The following is a 25,277-nucleotide window of genomic DNA, read 5'->3' as shown; positions in this document are numbered from 1 at the left end:
GGGTCTCCCATTATATAGTAATGGTAAATCTAAAGGAGATTGTAAAGGTAGTGTACAATCAGAGTGTATGGCCACATTTATATGCTTAAAGTGATTTAGTTGTGCTTTCAGCATCATTGTTAACGGCACACCAAATACAGAAGCAAACATTTTGCCACATGAAAAAACAGTTGACTGGCTGCCGTGTGTGTGTGTGTCACTGGAAAAACAAGCACTCCCCAACTCTAGATGTGAATGGGGCCCAAAAGTGCAATTGGCGCATTTACAGAACAATGAGGCTCCATTCACATCTGCAGTTTGCCAAGCATTTGGAAACGCACAGAAAATGTCTCCAAAAGGCGGCAAAAAAAAAAAAAAAAAAGGGGATCACTTTTATTGCTGTTACAAGGAACGTAAACATCCCTTACGACAGTAAAAGGTGAGGGATCGGGGGTCTAAAAAAAAAAAAACCCCAAATCCCTCCTTTGTACTTCAAAGTGTTCAGATCGGCAAAAAATTCTGAATACTGCATTTTTTAAAACAGCGCCATTGGCAGCCAAGTAAACCGGAAGTGAAGTAATTTCCGCATTTACACTAAAAGGAGACCGGATCCAAGCCGTTTCTGGCTTCCTTCCAGTCTCACTTTAGCCAGCGGAAATGCCGGATCGCAGATCGGGTCTCCCTGTGGGACAAAGGGCCTGGGAAGAGCGGTGGAAGGCGTGTCTTTTCTCACTCCTTTGGGATAAAAGCCATTACCCCATCATGCCTCTGGGAGTAGTTGTAAGGCCTCATGGGAAATGTAGTTCACAGGTTGCCTACCCCCGATTTGCTGCTCTCCACTGAATCAGAAATGGTTTTAAGATGGTGAGGGGAGAGAAAGGTCAGCTGCTTTTCTGCAGGACGTGATTTCTGGTCACCATGGCGACCCGACGTTTATAGAGCCCTGCAGTAGTCAAATGTGTCTCCAAGACAGCCGTCCACATAGGGGTTGTCACCAGTACACCTTTAACTATTGTTATGATGCTACTTACAAAGTATTAATTGCAGGAAGCATGACATGTTTCGCAGGGAAAAGCTTCTTTGAGAAAAGTGTGTGTGTGTGTGTGTGTGTGTGTGTGTGTGTGTGTGTGTGTGTGTGTATATATATATATATATATATATATTACACACTACAATTTCTGACACGTATGTAGGATCAAACCAAGTCAGCTTAGCTCTCCCACAATATTTAAAATATTCTTAAATGGATAGAGAGTATATGCGTGAATGGAACGTCTAGGTAGTATCTGAAAAGTACTTCAGTACCATAAAGAGAATGTCTTTACGGCACTGAATAGTTGGGGTTGTCACCAGTACACCAATGTAGACGGCTGTCTTGGAGATATTTGACCGTTTTCTCAATTACGGTCTTTAAATTCTGTTTACATTTATGTGGTGTGTAATAAAAATGTACTACTCTCCCATCAGTGGTGCCTATAAAGTAAAATTTTTCCAGTTATTTTTTTTTCCCTTAATTTCTCTAACTGAACCGGGCCAAGCAGACTACGCCTTAGCAAAAAAAAAAGAATAGCAATAACCCCCATTATACCATCTTCATATCTTATCAATTGGTGTGTGCGCTTCACTCCATATATTATCTACTCTATCCAAAGCAATTCAAGTTCTCTGCAGCATTTGCCTCCCATGAACTGAAAAGCAAAAAGATAAGATCATACCTTGAATAGCACCATCCAGGCTGATATAAGATATCGTTTTCAGATGCAGAGTTGAAAGGTACCCCTATAAAAAGGAAAGCATTTAGCTGTGAACAGGTAAAATCCAAAACAGTCAATCAACATGCCTACAACCCCAGCCCCCTAATAGCAGTTTAATGGAGACATCAACTGCAGTCAAAGTTAAAAAAAAAAAAAAAAACACACCCTATCCATCGGTAGGATACAAGGGAGAGATGGAAGAACACATTGAAAGGGTGACAGGAAGGCTTCAGCATCACCTCCTCCTGAACCACTCCAATGCATGTCACTCCTGGGCTTAAAGCCGATCTCCATGTCACTTTAAATAGATCAAACAAACCATTTCCCCTTCACTAGGGTAATTTTCACAATGAGGCGCTGACGCGTTAGCGGTAAAGCCTAGCAAGTTTAAGCGGCACTTTTTGGCCACTAGCGGGGTGCTTTTAAACCAAGTGCTGAGGCATCTCTAACCACTGTATGTACACTCTTTGGGACCCATGTACATGTACCCATGTCCAGAAGCGATGAACAAGTTTTTTTTTTTTAAACTGAGGTCCATAAAGTTTTTTTTCTCTCATCAGGTATAGGATCCTGCATGAGTTTATTTTCTTTGGTCTTTTTCCTTTCGATTCAGCTGGTTGCTTTTTTTTCCTGAATTTTCTCTGAAACCTAATACAATTGTGGGTCTCTACATCCAATTCACACCAACAGTGCTGCAGATGCATTTTAGGACCTAGCACAGTGCCATACATGGAGTGACAAGACATTTTACACACAGCTTATTTTTGCCCTAGCCTAAATCTATTTTTGATTCCAATGGGTCGATTATGCATAAAATTTCTCCACTTCCACCTCTACGATTAAGCCTATGACAGCTGAAACTCCTTAGAGAGGGTGTGGAGCTGAAGCCATCCCATCACAGGTGCAATTGATCAGCTAGGTTTCTAAACATCAGGCAAGACAAGCCCTGTGTGAGCTGAAGTCAACAGGGATGTAATCACTGGGGTTACCAAATTAATGGAGCTTTGCTATATGTTCGACTGGAGTTTAAGCGAGTGTCCATTGGTGCCCAAGGCTGGTAGAACATTTTCAAACTTGACGAAAGCAAGTTTAATAACCAGTATTAAATCTTGTGGTTTGACAGCGTTGACATACCCTACTTGCTTTATTTTAAGTCTAAATTAAATGAACGGAAGAGACTAAAGAAAACTCCAGTTGTCAGCCTTACCTCTAGCCACTCAGTGGCACCAACAGCTCCAAAATCACCAGCACTCCAGCTTGCAAACACAATGCTCCGCCTAGGTTTATACTGATCTAGGAAGGTGAAAAAAAATCAAATGAAGTAAAAAACAGTGTATGTTAAAGGACTGCATATTGTCATCTTTTAAGGGGCACGGGTGTTTGGAACAAACACACACACCCTTCTCTATACAGGGAGGATTTGCCACTTCGTCAGCTGTCCATTCCCAACTGTAGTAGGGGCCAGTGTTGTGCGCGTTTCAGTGCATCACACATCTTTTAGCGTGAAGATTTAAGTGTGCAAAACATACACCGGTTTCTTTATGTCCTTGTGGTGAAAGGCATTTTACAATGCATTAAATTCAAGTCTAACCTTTAAAAAACACAAAGCACAGATCCACGCGAGACCATTATTAAAATTATGCATGAAAGCGGGGCTGGACATAAGTTTGTCCATAGACACTTACAAGAGGGGTTACAACTTCTAAGATTTACTCCTTGTCCCCTCTATTTTTCACCTCCAATCTTCCTGGGTCACCCCAAAGATTAGCAGATCATATTTCTAGATTTGGAACAGCGCACCACATTTTTCTTTTACATCTTGTGAGGAAAAGAATGCCGATAACCGGCATTTCTTTATTTACATGTGATCAACTGATTGGACACATGGGTAAAGAGCCTCATTATCGACTCTACCAAAATGAATAATGCACTGTGTCCCAGGGACAAAGGGCACCACCGATTGCTGCATTGCGGACCCGCAAGCGTGGCGAGAGTGACGTCAAATGAAAAAGGAGTGGGAGAGGGAGAGATCATCTTTGGTTAAATATCCCAATAAAAACAAAATAACTCAGTTTAGGCCAATATGTATCCCGCTACATATTTTTGGCAATAAAAAAAAAACAAAAAAAAAACGCAAGCATATTTTGATTGTAGACGCTATAACTTTTGTGCAAACCAAACTATGGAAAAGATTTGGCATTTATATTGGGTTTTATTTTTTACTAGTAATGGTGGCGATCTGCAATTTTTTGCGGTATTGCAACGTTGCAGCGGACAGGTCGGACACTTGACACATTTTTGGGACCATTGACATTTAAAGATCAATCAGTGCTATAAATATGCACCGATTACCATGAAAAAGTCACTGGTAGGGAAGGGGTGTTAGCACTAGGGGGCAATCAAGGGGCTAAATGTGTACCCTATTGTGTGTTCCAACTGTTAGGGGGGGGTAGGACCAACTACAGGGGTGTCAAACTCAATTTCATTGTGGGCCGCATCAGCATTACGATTGCCCTCAAAAGGGCCGGTTTTATCTGTAAGATTAGATGTCCAGCACATCCCCTCGCCTTACATGTTAACGACCCCACTCTCCCTTACATCACAGTGCACCCACTTTCCTTATGCTGCTGCTGGGAAGAAGCTGGCTGCATTGCTTAAAAGCAGAAAGTAAGGTTCTGGAGGAGGACCAGAGGAGGGCTGGAGTGAGGGCCACATGAAATGGCCTGGAGATCCAATTTGGCCCGCGGGCCTTGTGTTTGACACCTGTGAACTAGGAGATTTGACAGATCATGTTTTCTACTTTGTAGAAAGTCACAATCTGTCTGGTCTACTGAGGCAGCACAGGGATTTGTGTGTTCGCCAGCCACACACATCGGATTCCCTGCTGTGCTCTCCTGGGCGAGGCTGTGTATATATACACACAAACATATTTTGCTGCAGTAAGTGTGAGTCGGCCGGGAACCGGTTAAACTACAATACCAAAAGTACATTTTAACCAAGAGTTTTAGGCAAGAAAAAAAAAAAAAAAAAAAAAGGGGGGACCAGCACATTAACTAGGCATTTCGTCTGTAAAAGCAAATACTAAAACTACAAGAACAAACATGGGGTAACATGCTAAACCAGGGGTTGACAATCTGCTTGGAATCTAGGAGCCAGGTAAAAAAGTTAGGAGCCAGAAAACGCGCCCCGTCCCGACGAGCTTGCGCGCAGAAGCTAACACATACGCGAGCAGCGCCCGCATATGTAAACGGTGTTCAAACCACACGTGAGGTATCGCCGCGATTGGTAGAGCGCGAGCAATAATTCTAGCCATAGACTTCCTCTGTAACTCAAAACATGCAACCTGTAGATTTTTTTTAAACGTCGCCTATGAAGATTTTAAAGGGTAAAAGTTTGTCGGCATTCCACGAGCGGACGCAATTTTGAAGCGTGACATGTTGGGTATGAATTTACTGGGCGTAACATTATCTTTCATAATATAAAAAAAAAAAAATGGGGATAACTTTACTGTTGTCTTATTTTTTTAATTAAAAAAAAGTAATTTCTTCACAAAAAAAGTGCGCTTGTAAGACCGCTGCGCAAATACGGCGTGACAGAAAGTATTGCAACGATCACCATTTTATTCTCTAGGGTGTTAGGATAAACAATATATATAAAATGTTTGGGGGTTCTAATTAGAGGGAAGAAGATGGCAGTGAAAATAGTGAAAAATTACATTAGAATTGCTGTTTAACTTTTAATGCTTAGCTTGTAATACCAACGGCCACCACCAGATGGCGCCAGCTCACATCTGGTGGTAATAACTTGTAATACCAACGGCTCACCACCAGATGGCCCCAGCTCACAAAAAAAAAAAAAAAAAAAAAAATTTTTTTTTGCCCCCCTTCCAATTCAAGTCGCCAGGACCCTATTTCTAGTCGCCATGGCGACCTGGCGCCCGGGATTTGTCGAGCCCTGTGCTAAACCACCTAATGGTTCCTTAGGTTGCCCAGGGAGACAATTTCTGCATGCTCACCACACATTTGAGGGATTCTTTACATGTAGCTCTAAAATGTAACAAGATGTACACACATATACTTGCCTTCTTTAACCATCTGCGTTATAACACGAGCAACTTCCAAAAGAACCGATGATCCAACAACCGCTTTAGCAGCACCAGTGCTCCAGGAATCTCTCTGAGCACCAACCACAACATAACGATCTGTAGAGATCAGAATAAAAAACAAAAAAAAAAAAAGGAGTTGGACTGGTTTAGGTATTGTACAAAACAAACATAAGAAAAAATTGATTTTTGGAACAAAGAAAAAACACACAAAAATTACCTGGATCTTCAAAGCCTTTGATAACACCAAACACATTGAGAATTTTCTTTTCAGCCACAACATTGGCCACTTCAAGTTTAACAGTATACTGGGTTTTAAGCTTGCAGCCAACTTTCCAATCTATTGGGCAACCCTTAGTGTCCAATTTTCTAAAGGTAGGAGGAAAAAAAATAAAAATAAAAACAATTTATGCTAGAGAATAGATAAAACAGATATATTTTTTCCAATTCCACACAAAAATACATCAGGGATTCTTTCAAAACAAAGCCAGTTTGCTATCCTTCAGACATTAAAGTGGTTGTAAACCCACTATTTGGACTTTTACCTACAGGTAAGCCTACAACAAGGCTTACCTGTAGGTAAGGAGAATATCTCCTAAACCTGCACGGTTTAGGAGATATTACCCCCGCAATGCGGGCGGCGCATGCGCAGGGGGGACTCCACGGCTGAAGGACCGGCATCGCCGGACCCTGCCGATTTTAAATCTCCCGCGCGCACGCGCGGGAGTGACGTCATCGCCGCTCCAGCCAATCACAGCGCTGGAGCGGCGATACCCGGAAGACACGCCGGAGCAAGATGACATCCTGCTCGGCGTGGACCAGGTAAGTGGTACACACCTCGTTCCGAGGTAAGTATTTCATAATAGGCTAGTATGCGATGCATACTAGCCTATTATGCCTTTTGCATTGCAGGTTTGGGGGAAAAAAAAAAAAAAAAAGATTTTTAATACAGCTAACCTGTAAAATCTTTTTCTTGGAGTACATCACGGGACACAGAGCGGCATTCATTACTATATGGGTTATATGGAGTACCTTCAGGTGTAGACACTGGCAATCTCAAACAGGAAATGCCCCTCCCTATATAACCCCCTCCCATAGGAGGAGTACCTCAGTTTTGTAGCAAGCAGTATGCCTCCCAAAATGGTCCTCAAAAAAGAGGGGTGGGAGCTCTGTGTCCCGTGATGTACTCCAAGAAAAAGATTTTACAGGTAAGCTGTATTAAAAATCTCTTTTTCTTTATCGTACATCACGGGACACAGAGCGGCATTCATTACTATATGGGATGTCCCAAAGCAATGCTTACAATGAGGGGAGGGAGAACATCTTTCCAAGACAAAAGGATTTAATTTAGAGATATACTCAAATCATAATAAATCCAACTTAGTTGAGAAAAATAAATTTTTTAAATTTAACTCAAACAAGAGGAGCCCCCGGAATCCGAGGGTCTCAAACTGCAGCCTGCAGCACTGCCTGCCCGAAGGCAGTATCAGTATTCCTTCTTACGTCCAACTTGTAGAATTTTGTAAACGTGTGGACAGAAGACCAGGTTGCCGCCTTGCAAACTTGAGCCATAGAGATCTGGTGGTGTGCTGCCCAGGAGGCGCCCATGGCTCTAGTAGAATGAGCCTTTAATGATACTGGAGGAGGCAACCCTTTCAAGCCGTAGGCCTGAGTGATTAATTGCTTAATCCACCTAGAAATGGTGGACTTTGCAGCTGCCTGCCCCTTCTTGGGCCCATCCGGTAGAATGAACAGCACATCTGTCTTCCGGATCTTCTTTGTAGCTTTAAGATAGGCCTTCATGGCCCTGACAATATCCAAGGTATGCAGCAACCCTTCCTTTCTGGAAGTAGGTTTAGGGAAGAAGGATGGTAATACCAAATCCTGGTTCAAATGAAAACTGGATATGACCTTCGGTAGGAAGGAAGGATGAGGGCGGAGAACGACCCTGTCCTTATGAAAAACAAGATATGGTTCCTTACAGGATAAGGCTGCCAGCTCCGAAACTCTTCTTGCGGAAACTATGGCAACCAAAAATACTAACTTCCTTGTCAGTAGAACCAAAGGAATATGAGCCAACGGCTCAAACGGTTGTTTCTGTAAACTTGACAGAACAAGATTTAAATCCCACGGACAAAGCGGGGATTTAACTGGAGGTCTAATACGTAAGACCCCTTGAAGGAAGGTCTTAACCAGCGAGTGGGTGGCCAGCGGCCGCTGAAACCACACTGACAGAGCAGAAATCTGTCCTTTGATTGTGCTTAATGCCAATCCTTTATCCACTCCTAGCTGGAGAAAACTTAATACTCTATCGATGGTAAATTTGCGAGAAAGCCATCGCTTGGACTCACACCAGCCTACATAGGCCTTCCAGACCCTGTAATAAATCACCCTAGAGACCGGTTTCCTGGCTCTGATTAGGGTAGAGATTACTTTCTGAGACAGACCTCTACCCCTGAGAATCAGGGATTCAGCTTCCAGGCCGTCAAATTTAGATGCCGTAAGGCAGGGTGGAGGATCGGACCTTGCGATAGCAGGTCTGGCCGTAGAGGAAGAGTCCACGGGTCTCCCACTACCAGCCTTAAGATTAGTGAGTACCATGCTCTTCTGGGCCATGCTGGAGCTACCAGGATGACTGGTATGTGCTCCACCCGGATCCTGCGCAGCAGGCGGGGTAGTAACTGGAGCGGGGGAAACGCATAAAGAAGTTTGAACTGATGCCAAGGGAAAACCAACGCATCGGTTCCGCAGGCCATCGGATCCCTTGAACGGGATATGAACCTGTCTAGTTTCTTGTTGAGTCTCGATGCCATGATATCCACGTCCGGCACTCCCCATCTTTGGCAGAGTGCTTGAAAGACTTGTGGATGCAGAGACCATTCCCCCGGCCATAGAGTCTGGCGGCTTAAGAAGTCCGCCTGAAAGTTGTCCACTCCTGGAATGAATATTGCCGATATGCAGGGCACATGAGCCTCTGCCCATAGGAGAATCAAGCTCACCTCTCTGAGCGGCTTGACTCCTGGTTCCCCCTTGGTGATTTATGTATGCCACGGCCGTGGCATTGTCTGATTGAATTCTCACCGGGAACCCCTGCAATTTTGACGTCCAAGCCCTGAGGGCTAGTCGAGCAGCTCTGAGCTCCAAGATGTTGATGGGCAACTGCTTCTCTGGCTTTGCCCAAGTACCTTGGCGAGTGCAACCATCCAAAATTGCTCCCCAGCCCGTCAGGCTGGCGTCTGTGGTCACTATCTTCCAAGCCACTGGGCTGAAAGACTTCCCCTTCAGTAGATTCTGAGGGTCTAACCACCAACACAGACTTTGTCGGACTCTTGATGAGAGCGGCAACGGGATATCCAAGGCCTGTGGCCTTCTGCTCCATGCTGACAGGATGGCTGCCTGTAGGATGCGAGTGTGGTTCTGGGCGTATGGTACCGCCTCGAATGTGGCCACCATCTTGCCTAGTAACCTCATACATAGGCGAATAGTCGGTTCTTTCTTGCTTAGAACCAGTAGGATTAATTCCTTGATGGCTTTTACCTTCCTCAGGAGGTAGGAACACTCCTTGTTGTTCTGTGTCTAATCTCATGCCGAGATATTCCAACTGCCTTGTGGGCTGGAAAGCTGACTTTTCTCGATTTAGGACCCAGCCGAACCTCTCGAGGTATTGGACCGTGAGGGCCACTGCTCGCTCCAAGCCGGGAGACGAGTGATCTATGACTAGGAGGTCGTCCAGGTATGCTAGGATCGTGACCCCTTGGATCCTTAGTTTGGCTAGGATTGGAGCTAGGACCTTCGTGAACACCCGGGGGGCCGTAGCCAACCCGAAGGGAAGCGCCACGAATTGGAAGTGACGCGAAGCCACCATGAAGCGTAGATATCTTTGATGTGGCTGATAAATTGGAACATGAAGGTAGGCATCCTTTATGTCTATGGACGCCATGAAGTCGTCCTTCTGGAGTGTGGCAGCTGCTGACCGCACGGATTCCATCCGAAATGAGCGGATCTTTAGATATGCATTTACCATCTTTAGGTCCAAAATTGGCCTGACATCTCCATTGGATTTTGGGATGATGAATAGGTTGGAGTAGAAACCCAGCCCCTGTTCCAGGACTGGTACCTCTACTATTACTTCCTGGGAAAGTAGATGATCTAATGCCGATCTTAATGCGGCTCCCTTTTCCGGATCGTTTGGAATCCTCGACTTCTGGAAATGAGGAGGAGGAAACCTTAGGAAATCTAATTTGTAGCCTGTGGCCACGGAAGACCGTACCCACTCGTCGGGAATGCTGGCTTCCCAAATCTCTGAAAAGAGTCGCAGCCTTCCCCCCACCTTCGTGGGTGGGGGCGCCCCTTCATAAGGTTGGCTTGGGGGCTGGTTTTGCTGGTTTGCGAAACCACTGCCTTTTGCCTCTAACAGCCTGTCCTTGTGATCTGCTGTTGAAGCCGAAGTTTGCTTTTGCAGGAGGCCGTCGATACTGCTTGGCATTAGAGGGCCCCTGCCCAGGGGAATACTGTCGTTTAAAAGCAGGTCCCTGAACCTTCTTAGTTGGCAAGAGAGTACTCTTGCCGTTTGAAATGGTCTGAATGTATTTATCTAGGTCTTCTCCGAAGAGTCGTCCTCCATGGAAGGGGAACCCTACCAGGAGCTTCTTGCATGGGGGCTCAGCCTCCCAGCTTTTTAACCATAAGAGTCTTCTCATATGGATAAGGGATAACGATAAACGTGACGCTTGCTGGATAGAATCCTTGATTGCGTCTACCGTAAAACATATGGCCTTAGGGACATCCGAAAAATTTTCTGCCTGCTGGGCCGGAATAAGTTTAAGCATCTGCTTAAATTGATCCGATAATGCTTGAGCGACCCCAATCGCAGCCACAGCTGGCTGTACTACTGCCCCTGCAGTAGTGAAGGAGTTCTTAAGTAGTGCTTCCAAGCGCTTATCAACTGGATCCTTGAACACCTGTATGTTTTCTACAGGGCATGTTAACGATCTGTTAACACATGAGATGGCTGGGTCCACTGCAGGAGTAGCCCATCTTTTGGAAAATTTTTCTTCCATAGGATATAGGACAGAGAACCTTTTAGGTGGTAAGACGATCTTATCTGGCTTGTTCCAATCTTGGAACAAAATTCCCTCTAATAGAGGATGGATCGGAAACACAGCATTGCTTTGAGGCGCCCTCAGTGAGCCCAAAGCTGAAACCGTCGATACCTGGAGATCTGGTACTGGCAAGTTGAATGCCCTATGGACCAAGTCCGACAATCCTTGAATCCACCAGCTCTCCCTCAGGGAGACTGCCCCAGACTCCTCTGTATCCGGATCTTCGATCCCTGAACCTACTTGGTCCTTGTCCAAGAGGTCGTCCAATTCCCCTGAGGAAAGGACCTCCTCTTCTGAGGGTCCGCGCTCGGGCGACGGAGATCTATTCCGCTTACTGCCCCGCATAGCTGCGGCTATCATTTTACCCATGCTTTTCTGCATCTCTTTTAAAGAGGCGAGTAATACCTCCTCCGTGACCATCTTAGGGTTGGACTGACCCGCGTCAGCTCCAGCCCCAGATCCCGATGGCCCCAAGGCTCCCTGTAGGGAAAGCAGCGGCATAGCTTTGTCTGAGACCTCAGACTCTCTGGGGGAATCCCCACCTCTTGTACCCTCTGACCCGGATGCCATGGTACAATACCGAGGTACACCTGCTACCTATTGGTATTTGGAACTATAAAAGTTAATTGCCCAAACACCTGTTTGGGGGATAAAAAATGCTTCCTCTCCCCTAGATGACTTTTTTTTTTTCGTTTTTGTTTCAAATCCAGGAAAGAAAAAACATTCTGTCCCCCTGAGTAGTATTGCAAAGAAAAACTATGAGATGGAAAAGAAACAGCCTATTTCTAGGCTTGAAAAACAGTCCTCTGAAGACTGCAATATCCTTTCTGGCCACTGTGTGTCCTCGGCGCCCCGTGCTGCCGCTCTGGTCTTTCTCCTCAGTTCCAAAGTATTGAATGGAACAAACAAGGAAGGGCCGCCCCTTCCTTTAAGCCACTGACCCGCCCTTCCCCCCCAGCAATCTCAAACAGGAAATGCCCCTCCCGACAGGGGGGGGGGATTTGGGAGGAAGGGACCTCTCTGTTCCAGCAAACTGCAGCCTGCAGCCTGGAACCATGAGGAGGTCAGCGTTTTGCCTGCTTGCAGGCTCTGAGGAGGAAGACTGAATGGAGCATCGCCTGGAGGCTTGCAGGTAAGCAAAGCTCTCTGACACACACATATATTTTTATATAACACAGGCCCCACTCAATGCTTTTCCAACACTACAAGGGAGGTCACATCTTATGGGGAATAATACATAGAGAGCCATCCTATCTTTATGATATGTGACTAGTTTGCCAGATGCAGTGCATAACTTTAGGCATGTCCCCTGTGACCCCCCAGAAAAAAACCTGCTAAGAACCAAGTTCCGCAAGTTTTCCCCTCACTTACCTGCTCCATGCCGCAGGACTTTGCCAAGCAAGAGGCCCAATCTTCCCCCATCTCCGTGGGGATGTCTAGACCTTCAGGCCCTGGGTTCCTATGAAGGATCCACTGTCCTGGGCCCATATAGCACCCTGGCAACAGAAAACTTTAGGTACCCAAAGGTTTCTAAGTTCTGGGCCCAGGGTCCAGCTCTCTAAAAAGAAAAGCATTATGGGCTATACCCCAAGGGTTTGGGGTCCGGTTACTGACCACTTTAGCGCTGAGGCTTTTTTGGACAGAACCGGTAGCTCACCTAATCCCAAGGATGCGGAGGCAAGCTAAACCATGACTAACACCTAAGACACTGGCGTAAAAACTGAGGTACTCCTCCTATGGGAGGGGGTTATATAGGGAGGGGCATTTCCTGTTTGAGATTGCCAGTGTCTACACCTGAAGGTACTCCATATAACCCATATAGTAATGAATGCCGCTCTGTGTCCCGTGATGTACGATAAAGAAAGTTTATGCGGTTTACAACCGCTTTAAGAGGGCTAAACTGGTCAGTGGATCGAAGAGTGCCCCTGATGTTGGTGTAAACATCCCTTGTAATAGGAATGGTGAGTGACAGGTCCTTTTTAGGAAGATATCTGGGGTGCCCAGATCTCCCCAGGGTGGAAAGCCCAAGATCAAAATGAAAAAAAAAAAAAAAAAAAAAAAAAAGGGAGAACGAAAAGGAGAGAGATCTTTCCTGCCGACCGGGGACCATCTGGTCACCGGAAATATCCATGATCAACGTCAGGTGGCTGCGGATTCTCTCTGGCTCGCCGATCATATGGGAGAGTCAGGAGGAGGGCAGGATGTCCCCTCCCGTCACCTGCAAGAACGATCAAACGGCTGAACTGCTGCTATGTTTTTATGGTGCACAGAATCGCCAACTGTAAAAGACAATATCTGATTGATGCCTGTAGCTGCAGGCATCAGATATCCCCACTGAAAGTCAAAAACGTCATGACGTCATTGGGCTGGGAGTGGTTATAAAAAAATAAAAAAAAAAACCACATCCACAGGGGAACACCATTATAACAAACTGACTTTATTGTTGCTGTGCTGGATACAACATTGAAACCGATTGGATCCTGAACTCCACATAACAGGGTTTCGAAACCACTAAAGATTTGTGCAGGCACCTCTGGGCACTGCCTACCTGCCAGCAGTTATGCTACCTCATTGCATATTTGCAAAAAAAAAAAAAAAAAAAACACCCCACTGCATACAAAAGATACAGCTCAACAGTACCAACATATTAATGCTACAGTCCAAAAAAGTTAGACCTACAGTACATGTAGAAACCAGTTGGTAGTTATCATACCCAAGCAGATTCTTTCCATCCATGCTAGAAAGTGTCTGAACTGGAATTCCTGGCAGTCCAGAAGATCTTGATGGAGGGAACTGTGTATGGTTAAATGATGGAAAGCCAGGTGTGTAAGGATCTCCAGTGCCAAAATGAGCCTTTGGGATAAGGAAAAATAAAAAAAGTTTTTAAAGTCCAACTACACTTTCACTCAACATTTGTACCTGACACAATCTATGAGGAGTGGGCCAGGAGAAGCAAAAACTCATGTTTTGTTTCTTTAAAATGCTGCATGCTAGCGAGATCCTAACTTTCTGTAGCAAGCGGACATTGCTTCTGTAGCACCGACATCTTATTTTTTATTTCAATATATTTTTATTGGATTATTCAAAATTTTACAATAGTAGCAAATAAAATAACAATGTTTTACAGTATACAAGAGGTGAAATAGCATACATCTTTGATTGCACATATACAATGCTAGTTAGGAAGTTGAGTATATACAATACTGTTTAAATAAGGTAGAGAATTCCTAGTGATACTTAATGTTGAAACAAAAATCTAATTTCAATCGTAGAAGGGAGGATTGAACTCCCCCGAACACCCCCAAGGGGACTCGCAGTGCCCGGGAGGCAATCCTTCCATAAGAAATGTTAACTAAACAAAAAGAGTAAATATTAGTATTAAATTAAATGAAGCAAATCATGTCAGGGTATCGTACCAGAGATTCCAAGTAGCCCAATGGATCGTATATTTATGAAGTAAGCCTAAGGATGATGCCAGTATTTTTTCATAGGAGTTATGAAGGTTGGTAAGGTCAACAGCATCATCGGGAGATGGCGGATTAGAATCTTTCCATTTCCTAGTAATAGATAGTCTAGCCGCTAAGAGGAAGTGAGTTACAATTCTTTGTAGATTAGCCGGGAATTTTTCTATTCCCAGGGATAACAGAGCCAATGCCGGATCGGGTGTTACTTGTGTTTGTGTCAAATCAGAAATAGTTTGGAAAATTTTTGTCCAGTAGTTGTTAAGCTTAGGGCAGCCCCACAATGTATGAAATATGTCCCCTTTAGCAGTACAAAGTCTCCAACACGTGTTGGGGGATTGGGAATTAAATTTGGACATTCTCTACAAAAATTACTCTACGTTGGTATTATACTCCAGCAGTAGCACCGACATCTTTAGTCTCAACCCTGCCCAAGTTTTATATTCCAGGGCTACAAAACAACTACACCACCTCCTTATCTACAATATATAATGAGGTGGTGCTCTGTAGTACAGCAAACTACTGAGCAGGGCGATTGCATTTCAGGTCATCATGAGACAAAAGCGCATTTTTGGCAGGATCAAACAGGTAGTTTTCCCCATAGTCACACATTTCCTCATGTTATGCATTTTAAAAGTGTTGCACTGCCTATTTTTTTGCCCAGGCAATAAGTCACCTCTTGCAAATATAGCTGTAAATCTGGAACAGCACTAGACCAGTGACTAGCGAAGGTGTGGAGAAACTGGACTGCAGGATAATGTAGATATGAGCAATACTATTGCTTGACATAAGAGGGGGAAAAAAAAAAAAAAAAAGTGTGGGGGGTTGGAATGCTTTTATGCCAAGAATCGCATTCTATTCTACTATAGTACCTTTATGAAATACCAAAATGTGTTCCATGACAAGCTCTTAAATAATCCTTATTAACAACTTACATGCCCAAAAGGAGACTCAATGTCTTGGTTAGCATTAAAAGGAAAGGTGAAATCAGAAGGGTCAGGATATATCAAGACACCAGCAGCCTGAGCAAATTCAGCATTTCTAACCTTTAAAAAAAAAAATATATATAAAGGGGGAGGTTACATATCAAATGACTGACAATATATCCAAGACGCACAATAGATATAGAATAGGCTACAAATAAAATTACCTTTTCAGCAAAGCTAATTTTTCCTGAACGTAATAGAACCAATACACCAGTCATGTTAACGTTACTGAAACGCAGCTTGTCAAAGTCCTGTGGAAGACCATAATGACCGTATACAAGGCTACCCTTAAGAAAAAATAAGATAATAATTAGACACTGATTAAAAAATTACCTTGATGGAAAGAAAAATACTTTGAAAACATTTTACCAACAACGTTTAATGTTCCGCTTCCCCTGCCAACTCTCATGGTAGCATAAGGCACATAATGTGAACCCGAGCTGAACTATTGCAGTGATCAAGATGCATTAGGCAGCCACAAAAAAAAAAAAAAAAAAAAAAATCTGAAGGGGAGACTCATCCAGTTTAAACTCTAGCCATAGCAAGAATTTTGTGCCAATTAAAACCTCTATTAAAAAAAATAATGCCTGCATTAACCAACACGCGTAGCAAATTTCCACACGTGTAATGAAACTGGGAGGATGGGCAATATAACATCCAGGGAGCATGTGTGTGCATGTGTAACTAATAGCAATCCCAGGAAACAGCATGGCACCGTCTAGGCCAGACACCAGGAGCAGCACAAATACAAAAAAAAAACCCACATGACTCAATGGTAAAAATTTGAATATCACTTTATTATTGTAAGGGGGGGGGGGGGGGAATAGGAGACAAACTAACCACTTGCCCTCCAGAAGAATTTTGCAATTGTATATATCCCCTAACCGGAAGTGCAGGATCACTTACTAGGCAAGTGATCCTGTGAAGCAGTGCCACTGAAAGCTGTATAGTCAAGAGTTTTACCTACAGACACTGCTTAAACTACTGCAGTGTCAACTGTACTCTGACACTATGCAGTCCAAGTTAAATCTTCGTATCATTTTGTGGATGATAGAGAAACATCCACCCACATGCAGGGGCATTTTACAAGGTCTTTATCTCTTTACTTGTAAACTGCGATTTCACGTGTTCTACAGAAAGGTCTCAATGAAAAGTTATGAGCATCAACTTACAGTAACCGAACCTTCAGGGCTGTATGCCACATATGAAGTTAGCTCAAAGTCCGCCTCTAGACGGTCAGATGTAAAAATCTGTACTTTATTCGATCTGTTGAAAATACAAGAGAGACATTCAGCTAGTTACTGACACAAGAGGGCAAGAAAAAGACACTGTACAAAAATAAAGTTTATAGTGGAGAGGAAAACTAAAAAAAAAAAAAAAAAAAAAAAAAAATAATCACACTGGTGCACTTTAATCTAGGGGACACACAGGTACGACCCCTTTAATGCCCTTACCATGCAATTTAAACACAACCTACCCGCCTTTGTCTTGTAAGGTGACATAATGCTCATCACTCCACACTTTGTCCAAACCCATTTTTGTAAATTCACGATCCATCAATGCAGCCAAAGATTCTTCATTTTCAGAGCCAGCATCACGAGTTAAACCGTACAGATTGCTGAAAAATTATGGCACATGGCTTCAGCTGTAGGTAAGCACGTTCACCCAATAATAAATAAGCAATAGTTTCTGAACCCTGTCTATATCATTGGGGATGTTCAAAACAAACCTAAGTACTGACTCTCCACCAGTGCTGCTCCCATAAAGTCAAACATACATAGCCTGCAAGCACCTGTATGTGCTTCTACACAAATTGCCCCCTCCCCCCCTATGTGTCTCTGTAAAGCACACTGGATCTGTGCACGTTGTCTTGAATGCTCTTAAGTTGAGAACACTTTGGTAAAATGTCAGAGCCTCTTCTGTTTTAAGTAGCACCACAGGGTACCTATACCTCATTGTTACCTTACAAATATCTTATGACAAATTCACTTTAACTGCCCACCCAAAGTAGTTGTACTGCAAGCAGGCAGCAGCACCAGCAGACATCTGTACATAGCAACCTTTGAATTATTTTTAATTAGATAGGTTTTATAACAATGTAGAAAATATAATTTTCAAAACTTGTCTTTGTTTATAAAAAAAATAAAATAACCCAGTGGTGTTCAAATACCACCAAAATAAAGCTGTGTGGTAAAAAAAAAAATTTGCGTACAGTATTGCATGACCGTGCAATCGCTAGTTAAAGTAGCAGTGCTGAATAGAAAAAAAAAAAAAAGATTCTGATAATGAAGGGGGGGGGGGGGGGTGGGGTGGCTGTCTAACCTCGGAGCTCAAGTGGTTAAAGAATTACCGTATTTATCTGCGTATAACGCGCATTTTTTTTCCCTCTGAAAACAGAGGGTAAACAGTGCCTGCGTGTTATACGTTGATATCATGTTTCACCAGCAGGGGGCAGGGATAGGGGACCTGGCCCTGGAACAGTGCTCTCTGCATAGTCTAAAGTTGGAAAAAAAAAAAAGTCACTTGCCAGCCCCTTGTACACCGCTCTTCCTGTCAGCGTCATTGTAAAACGAAGCTTATAAATGTCTAATAGCTCAGTTTTTTTCAGGCTGCTCTCCTCCGAGTGTAGCTTTGATTGGAGGAGAGCAGTCACATGCCCATCAGAGGAGAGAAGTCATGTGACCAGGTCAGTAAAAAAAAAAAAAAAAAAAAAAAAAAAAAAAAAAACACAACATGGAGCTATTGAGGTAAATGGAAGCTTCGTTTTGCAATAGGAGACACAAGAGGAGCAGTGTTGAAGGGGCCGACAGTGTTTTTTTACTTAACTGTAGAGAATGCTGGCAGCACTGTCCCAGGAGACTGGGGGTCTCCTGGGAGTGAAGGGGGGGGGATGTATAATGGATGGATGTATAATGTATGGAGGGGGCATGTGTACTGGATGGGTGAGGCTTGTACTGTAAAGGGTGCTGAGAAATTTGTTTTCCTTAAACTATCCTCTTAAAATTGGGGTGCGTGTTATACGCCGATAAATACAGTAGTTCACTTTCAGAAAATGTTACACCTGTATTTAGGGTGCAACATGCTCCTCAGGAAATGTTACACCTGTATTTAGGGTGCAACATGCTCATGTCTACCATTGTCACAGCAGGAGGGGGAATCTCTCCCACAGCCACAGCTCAACCCACACAGCTGCATCATACATTCACATGGATTTGTGCACGAGTCAACTGTTCCATTGCAGTTAATGTGGCATGACATGTCATGTGACTGAAGTCAAGTCGCAGCTTACCTGCAAAAATATGCATTCTTTTAAAACAAATTAAAAATGTTCATTAAAACAGACCACTAGCCAAGTTAAGAGACAGACTAAATTAAAGCCAACTTTGACTGGTACATACTTCATGCTCGTTTCAAAGTTAAGGAGTTCAATTCTTCTATCCAGCATTGGCTTCAGATCAGACCAGTACAAGACACTAGGGTTGCCCTGTGAATGGTCCTCATAAACCTCTTCCTCTACAACCTTGTCCTCATTGGTACCATCTACTGTAGTCTGCTGTGCAGCTGAAACACGTCCTCTATGGCTTAAGTATCCAATCAGAAAACCTGCAGGACAATAGCAAATGTTAAAGCTGCGGAAGGTTTATAAAAAAAAAAAAAAAAAAAAAAAAAAAAAGGTACAGAATGCAAACACAAGTCACCAAAATCTCAAACCATATACGTATGTGGCTTTTATTAACATACTAGCTGGCAATACTACTCCCAAAAATTCTCCACTTCCTGCTATGGGATAACTTGCTAGACATTGTGCCTTCTCATGGTCAGCCAGTCAAATTTCCCCACCACCCCGCCCCCTCCCCCCCAATCTCCTGGAGCAGCAAAAAGGCTGGTCAAGCATGAGGATGTGCAACCAATGCTAGAGTGCAGGTAACCAAAGTGGTTGGAGTAGCCCCAGAATATCAGTCGTATAAATCTGAGGTTACCAAGATGCAAAATGCTTAACAAAATGAGCGAGTTTTAATACAGTGCTTAAGCAAAATGAAAAAAATAAAAAGTCATCCAGATAGAGTTTAGGTATACTTTAACAAAAGTTAGTATTTACCAATGAAGAACAGCAGAACAACTGCTAGGATTTTAAGACACAAGCTTCTGCTTCCATTGTTTCCTTCTCTGGGCTTTATAACAGGCTCTCCCATGGCATCACCACACTCTTCATCATCTGCCAATTTCATTTCCACTTGACTAGCATCTCCATCTGTCTGCGGCGTCAAACTGAAGCGAGTGTATGCGAGAGGCACCCTGCCAAACTAGTAAACATTTATTAGTTTAGACTATGAAAAAGTTCGAGCGCATTACAATCATTGTCCAAAATATCTGAATTTGTTTACATTTAGAGACTTGAGACTAGACAAATAAGGCCCCATGCACACGGGACGCCGGTGCAAACTCTGCTAAACACACATTTTTAAAGGCTAAAACCGGCGTTTAGAAACGCACGTTTGTGTTTATAAGCACTTACTTAAAGTGGATGTTCCACCCCAAAAAAATATTAAAAGCCAGCAGCTACAAATACTGCAGCTGCCGACTTAATATAAGGACACTTACCTGTCCTGGAGTCCAGCGCCGTCCGCAGCAGAGCACGAGCGATCGCTCGTCACCCTGCTGCTCCCCCCTCCATCCACGCTGAGGGAAGTGAAGCGCTGCGGCTTCACTGCCCAGTTCCCTACGGCGCATTAGCGAGTCGCGCCGCGCCCGCCGATTGGCTCCCGCTGTGTGCTGGGAGCCGAGTGTTCCCAGCACACAACGGTGGGGGGCGACGGGATGTGACGTAATGCCCGTCTTTTGCCCAAATGCCGGGCCGGAAGTGGGTGCAAATACCTGTCTGCACCCCCCTCCCCCCTGAAAGGTGTCAAATGTGACACCGGAGGGGGGAGGGCTACGATCAGCGGGACTTCACTTTAGGGTGGAGAACCGCTTTAAAGCGGAGTTCCAACCACAATTAGCATTTTTTAAATGTATGTCCTTTCATCCTGCGTTTTTATAATATAAATCCGGTCACTTAATATTTTACAATCCGCCGCCGCTCCGCATAGTTATTCAAAAAAGATTTAAAGTTTATAAACTGTCTACACCGTTGTCATTTTGCTTGTGGGCATTGTGAAGCCCACAAGCACCTACTTCCTGGAAGTCTTGGATGGGGAGTGATAATTGGGTAGCGCACTGCATCCTGGGAAATGACACATTTCCCAGGAGCATTAGAGGGAGATGTCAGGATGCTAGGTGATTCCAAAGGCAGATTTCGTGGGCCCGCATAGCAACAGGCATTTTCAGATGAGTAAAACATTTTTTTTTTTTTACGTCTAATGAGCACAAGAATGCAAAAAAATCTTTGGGATTCTTGGGGACTCCACTTTAAGAATCATAAGACCCTCCCTAAGCTCAAAAAAACAGGAAAATGGACACTTCCCCTACTATAGCCAAGCTAAGAAAAATTTGCTTATGTACAAATAAACATTTCCACAAGATTTCGATGCCCCGCACAGCAGTCACAGAACACGCCTCTGCCTGGCAACACGTCTCCCAGAGTTATTTCCACCGTGATGACGTCACTCCTGCGCATGCACATGGGAGCCGATGATTGTGCACATATGCCAATGTCAGCATACGGAACCGATACAGGGGATATCTCCTAATCTGTGCAGGTTAAGGAGAGATCCACGGTAGCCACAGGTAAGCCTCAGTATAGGCTTACCTGTAGTAAAGTGATCTGAAAGGGTTTACAACCACACAAAAAAAAAAAAAAATAGGATTTTTTAACTCACCGTAAAATCCATTTCTCTGCGTTAATGGACGGACACAGCAGCAATTTTAGAAAATTGACTAGGCAGAAGAAAAAAAAAAAAAACTGGGGCAGCAGAGTGTGGGGGGGGGGGGTTGTGCCCAGGGGAACCGCCCCCTGGGAGGTACTGTGTGGAGTGTTTAACACTTAACATGCTGTTTTTTCTGCCTAGTCAATCTCCTAAAAGGGAGGATAAAGCCCCAAGGTCAATTGCTGCTGTGTCTGTCCATGAACGGAAGAGAAAAAGGGGGTGCACTTAGCATGATCATGATCGTTAGTGTGAACAACGATCGAGCAAGATTGCATCAATTTTGCCATGAATCCTGGCCTGTGTGATTAAAGGTTTACAATAAAAAAGGGGGGGGATGGGGTTTACCGACTATGATCTTATACGCAGGGTTTGACAAATTTGCTTGGAATCTATGAGCCAGCTAAAAAAGTAAGAACCCAGAAGACGCACCCCGTACCGCCGAGCTCAAGCGCAGAAGCAAACGCATACGCGAGTAGCGCCTGTATATGCAACAGTGTTCACACCACACATGTGAGGCATCGCCGCGATTGGTAGAGCGAGAGCAATAATTCTAGACCTCCGCTGTAACTCAAAACATGCCACCTGTAGAATTTTTTTTAAACGTCACCTATGGAAATTTTAAAGGGTAAAAGTTGGCCGCCATTCCACGAGCTGATGCAATTTTGAAGCTTGACATGTTGGGTATCAATTTACTCGGCGTAACATTATCTTTCACACTATATATATATATATATATATATATATATATATATATATATATATATATATATATATATATATATATATATATATATATATATATATATATATATATAAAAATTGGGCCAACTTTACTGTTGTCTTATTTTTTTAATTAAAAAAAAAGTGTATTTTTCAAAAAAAAAAAGTGCGCTTGTAGGACCGCTGCGCAAATACGGTGCAACAGAAAGTATTGCAACGACCACCATTTTATTCTCTAGGGTGTTAGAATAAAAAATATATATGTTTGGGGTTCAAATTAGAGGGAAGGAGATGGCAGTGAAAACACTGGGGAAGCTCCATTAGAATTGCTGGTTTACTTGTCATGCCAACGGCCAACACAAGATGGTGCCAGATCACAGAAGGAAGCGGCCCACCGTGTTCGTGCGGCGGGGGAGCACGGAGACACAGGATGAGGCATGAAGACACAGGTAATTGAAGCCACAGCTTTGCGGCCTTGTGCAGGCCTAAGCTTCCTTTGCCGGGCGGCAGGTCGCCAATTCTAGTCGCAATTGTGACCGGGCGCCCGGATTTTGACTAACCCCGTCTTATACGATAAAAAGCAAATACTTACAAAGTTTGTAACAGCAGACCTTGCCCTTTCCATCTTGATCAAACCCCTAGAGGGAAGAAAAAAATAAATAAAAGTCAGAATTAGTGTCAACACCTCCCTTCTCAGAAGACACCCAGTATTTATCAAACCCATCAATGCAGCCAAATATGCACAGACCAACAAGTAATGCAGTAGTGCTTTACTACAAGATTAGTTGGGGTCAGTTCATTTCCACCCCTCTGTTTTTACCTGATAATCCTGCCAATAAAAGTATAAATCTAAAAAAAATTGCGTGTGGAGGGAGATTAGCAACATCGGTCAGGTTTTATTGCTGTCTTAACCCCAGTTACAGAGATTCATCCTCAATTTGTCCTGTTAACTTATCAGCAAAGTAAAAAAAAAAAAAAATAAAAAAAAAAAAACCACACACAAAAACCTTATTTGGGTTGTGCCCAGAATAGAGGAGAATCTTCCTATGGGGACACCAGTTCTGGTGTAACCAGGAATTCCCTCACTTCCTGCTTCGGCTATGGGACAGGAAGGGAAATAAAATCTCCCCATTAGAACCACTTCCCCTGAAGGCACCCGATACATAACCCTGGCTGCACAGATGAATCATGAGAAGGCAACTTCACTAGCACCTTCAACGAGATTCCATACCAAGCTTCGATATCACAGTATTCCGATTTTGCGCACATGCATCAGGAAGAGAGTGCGTTTGTGCTTATTCTCGCACTTGCAAGATATGGCATTAAAAAAATCCTGGACTATCACACTGTTAAACGATTTCTTTATTGGATAAAATCAGATAATCAAAAATGGCTAACATGTTTCACATCGTAAGGTACTTACTCATGAGCTATGAGGAAGCATCTTACGATGTAAAAACATGTTAGCCAATTTTTGACCACTTTTTTCATCATTTTGGATTATGTTTTGATCTGATCTGATTTTATGCAATAAAGATGTCGTTTAACAGAGTGCGGCAGTCCAGGATTTTTTTCAATTCCATGCACCTGTGCAGAGCCAGCACCTGTCGGTTTCAGTAGGGCGGAAGCAGCCCGAGGGGTCAGTAGCTTTTAGAGCCGCATCAGCGGGTGGCTTTTTCATGTGTAAAGTCTTGCAAACAGTGGGGGGGGGGGGGGAGGGAAGGGAATAGCCGCTCCAGGTGGGAACCCAAATGAATATCCACCGTTGCAGACAACTCAGGTGCAGGCAATGCACTTAGCAAAGCAGGAACAAAAATGGTCTCTGGACAGCCGCACTCTGAACAAATTGTAGCCTTTATTAAAATAAGGACAGCACTACAAGTCACAGCAAAATAAAACCCAACTGCTGACGGACGCGTTTCGCACTGAAACTAGTCCTTAGTCATATGACTAAGGACTAGTTTGTGTGAAACGTGTCAGCAGGTTTTTTTTTTTTGCTGTGACTTGTAGTGCTGTCCTTATTTTAAAAAAGGCTACAATTTGTTCAGAGTGCAGCTGTCCAGGGACAATTTTTGATCTTAATGCAAACACATAGTATGAAAGCAAGGACACCAGCATCACAGACGCAGCCTGAAAATATCACAACACAGAAAGACAGCATGGACATGGGCAAGTGTGCTTGTATGCACTGTATTATAGAATTCGCTTTTTTCCAAAAAAAAAAAAAAATCTTACACAGGTTGATCAGAAAAGGGTTTTGCACCTGAAGTTCTATTTTGTCATGTTTGGTAGAAGTTTTATCAAATAGATTTGTGATAACATTTTTCGTATCTCACCCTTATATTATCCTTATTGCTGCAAGCTGAAATCTGGCATACATTTGAACAGAGGAACCCAGTGCGGACAGCTTAGAGATACAGGTCACGAATGTGGAAGACCGCTTCATGCGATGGCCACTTTTATTTATGTGAAAAGTGGATTTCTCCACCTTTGAAGGACTTTGTTACTTGTATGAGATATGGCTATGCCATGTTATATCATTTTGTAGCATTAAATATTGCAAGTATGAGGATAGTACTGCTTTCCACAGCAGAGGTCACAAGCTGCTCATCTCACTATTTATTGCAGCACTCTGTTTTCTACCTTATGAGCACGCAAAAGAATTACCAAATTGGCTTCAGTAGTCTTAATAAATCTTACAGCAAAATCCATATGACTTGTGGCACTTACCACTTAAAATTGCCAAATGCCACTTTTTTCAAAATTTAAAGTGGTTGTTAACCCACTCATATAATCTTCTAAAATGCGGCTTGATTCTTAATGACAGAAGCTCCTGTGTTTTATAAAATAAGTGCCTTATTTACCATATTTCACAGCTGTTCCCCACAATCACCTGACCCCACCAGCCCTCTCCTCTGCCTGGCTGACAGATGCAGCGGACGGGGCCTAAAATCCCCCCATTGACATCCGCCAGGACAAAAGGAGAGGAGGAAAGATCCGGCCAGTCATGTGATCGCAGGGAACCATTGTGGAATACGATAAATAAGGCATTTAATAACAGACAGGAGCTACTGTCATTAAAGCGGTTGTAAACCCAAAAAAAGAGATTTTTAATACAGCTTACCTGTAAAATCTTTTTCTTGGAGTACATCACGGGACACAGAGCGGCATTCATTACTATATGGGTTATATGGAGTACCTTCAGGTGATAGACACTGGCAATCTCAAACAGGAAATGCCCCTCCCTATATAACCCCCTCCCATAGGAGGAGTACCTCAGTTTTGTAGCAAGCAGTATGCCTCCCA

General features: G+C 43.5%; 1 protein-coding gene across 3 annotated transcripts in view; it reads right to left on the bottom strand.

Moving 5' to 3' along the window:
• The window catches only part of TFRC (transferrin receptor), an 84,700-nt gene that overhangs the window by 27,185 nt on the left and 32,238 nt on the right, over positions 1-25,277 (bottom strand). For all 3 annotated transcript variants that reach the window (XM_040349617.1, XM_040349618.1, XM_040349619.1), the window contains exons 2-13: positions 22,564-22,609; positions 19,484-19,688; positions 18,783-18,987; positions 16,862-17,002; positions 16,557-16,650; positions 15,549-15,671; positions 15,334-15,444; positions 13,651-13,790; positions 6,056-6,204; positions 5,815-5,934; positions 2,941-3,026; positions 1,695-1,758 (exon numbers count right to left, since the gene is read on the bottom strand). In XM_040349617.1, coding sequence (XP_040205551.1) covers positions 1,695-1,758; positions 2,941-3,026; positions 5,815-5,934; positions 6,056-6,204; positions 13,651-13,790; positions 15,334-15,444; positions 15,549-15,671; positions 16,557-16,650; positions 16,862-17,002; positions 18,783-18,987; positions 19,484-19,688; positions 22,564-22,596 — 1,471 coding nt within the window. In that variant the 5' untranslated portion in view covers positions 22,597-22,609. The remainder of the gene's footprint in view (positions 1-1,694; positions 1,759-2,940; positions 3,027-5,814; positions 5,935-6,055; positions 6,205-13,650; positions 13,791-15,333; positions 15,445-15,548; positions 15,672-16,556; positions 16,651-16,861; positions 17,003-18,782; positions 18,988-19,483; positions 19,689-22,563; positions 22,610-25,277) is intronic.

This window comes from Rana temporaria, chromosome 4 (genome assembly GCF_905171775.1).
Source record: "Rana temporaria chromosome 4, aRanTem1.1, whole genome shotgun sequence".
Taxonomy (NCBI): domain Eukaryota; kingdom Metazoa; phylum Chordata; class Amphibia; order Anura; family Ranidae; genus Rana; species Rana temporaria.
Note: the sequence above shows the minus strand (reverse complement) of the source record. Positions and strands in the feature narration are given on the sequence as shown.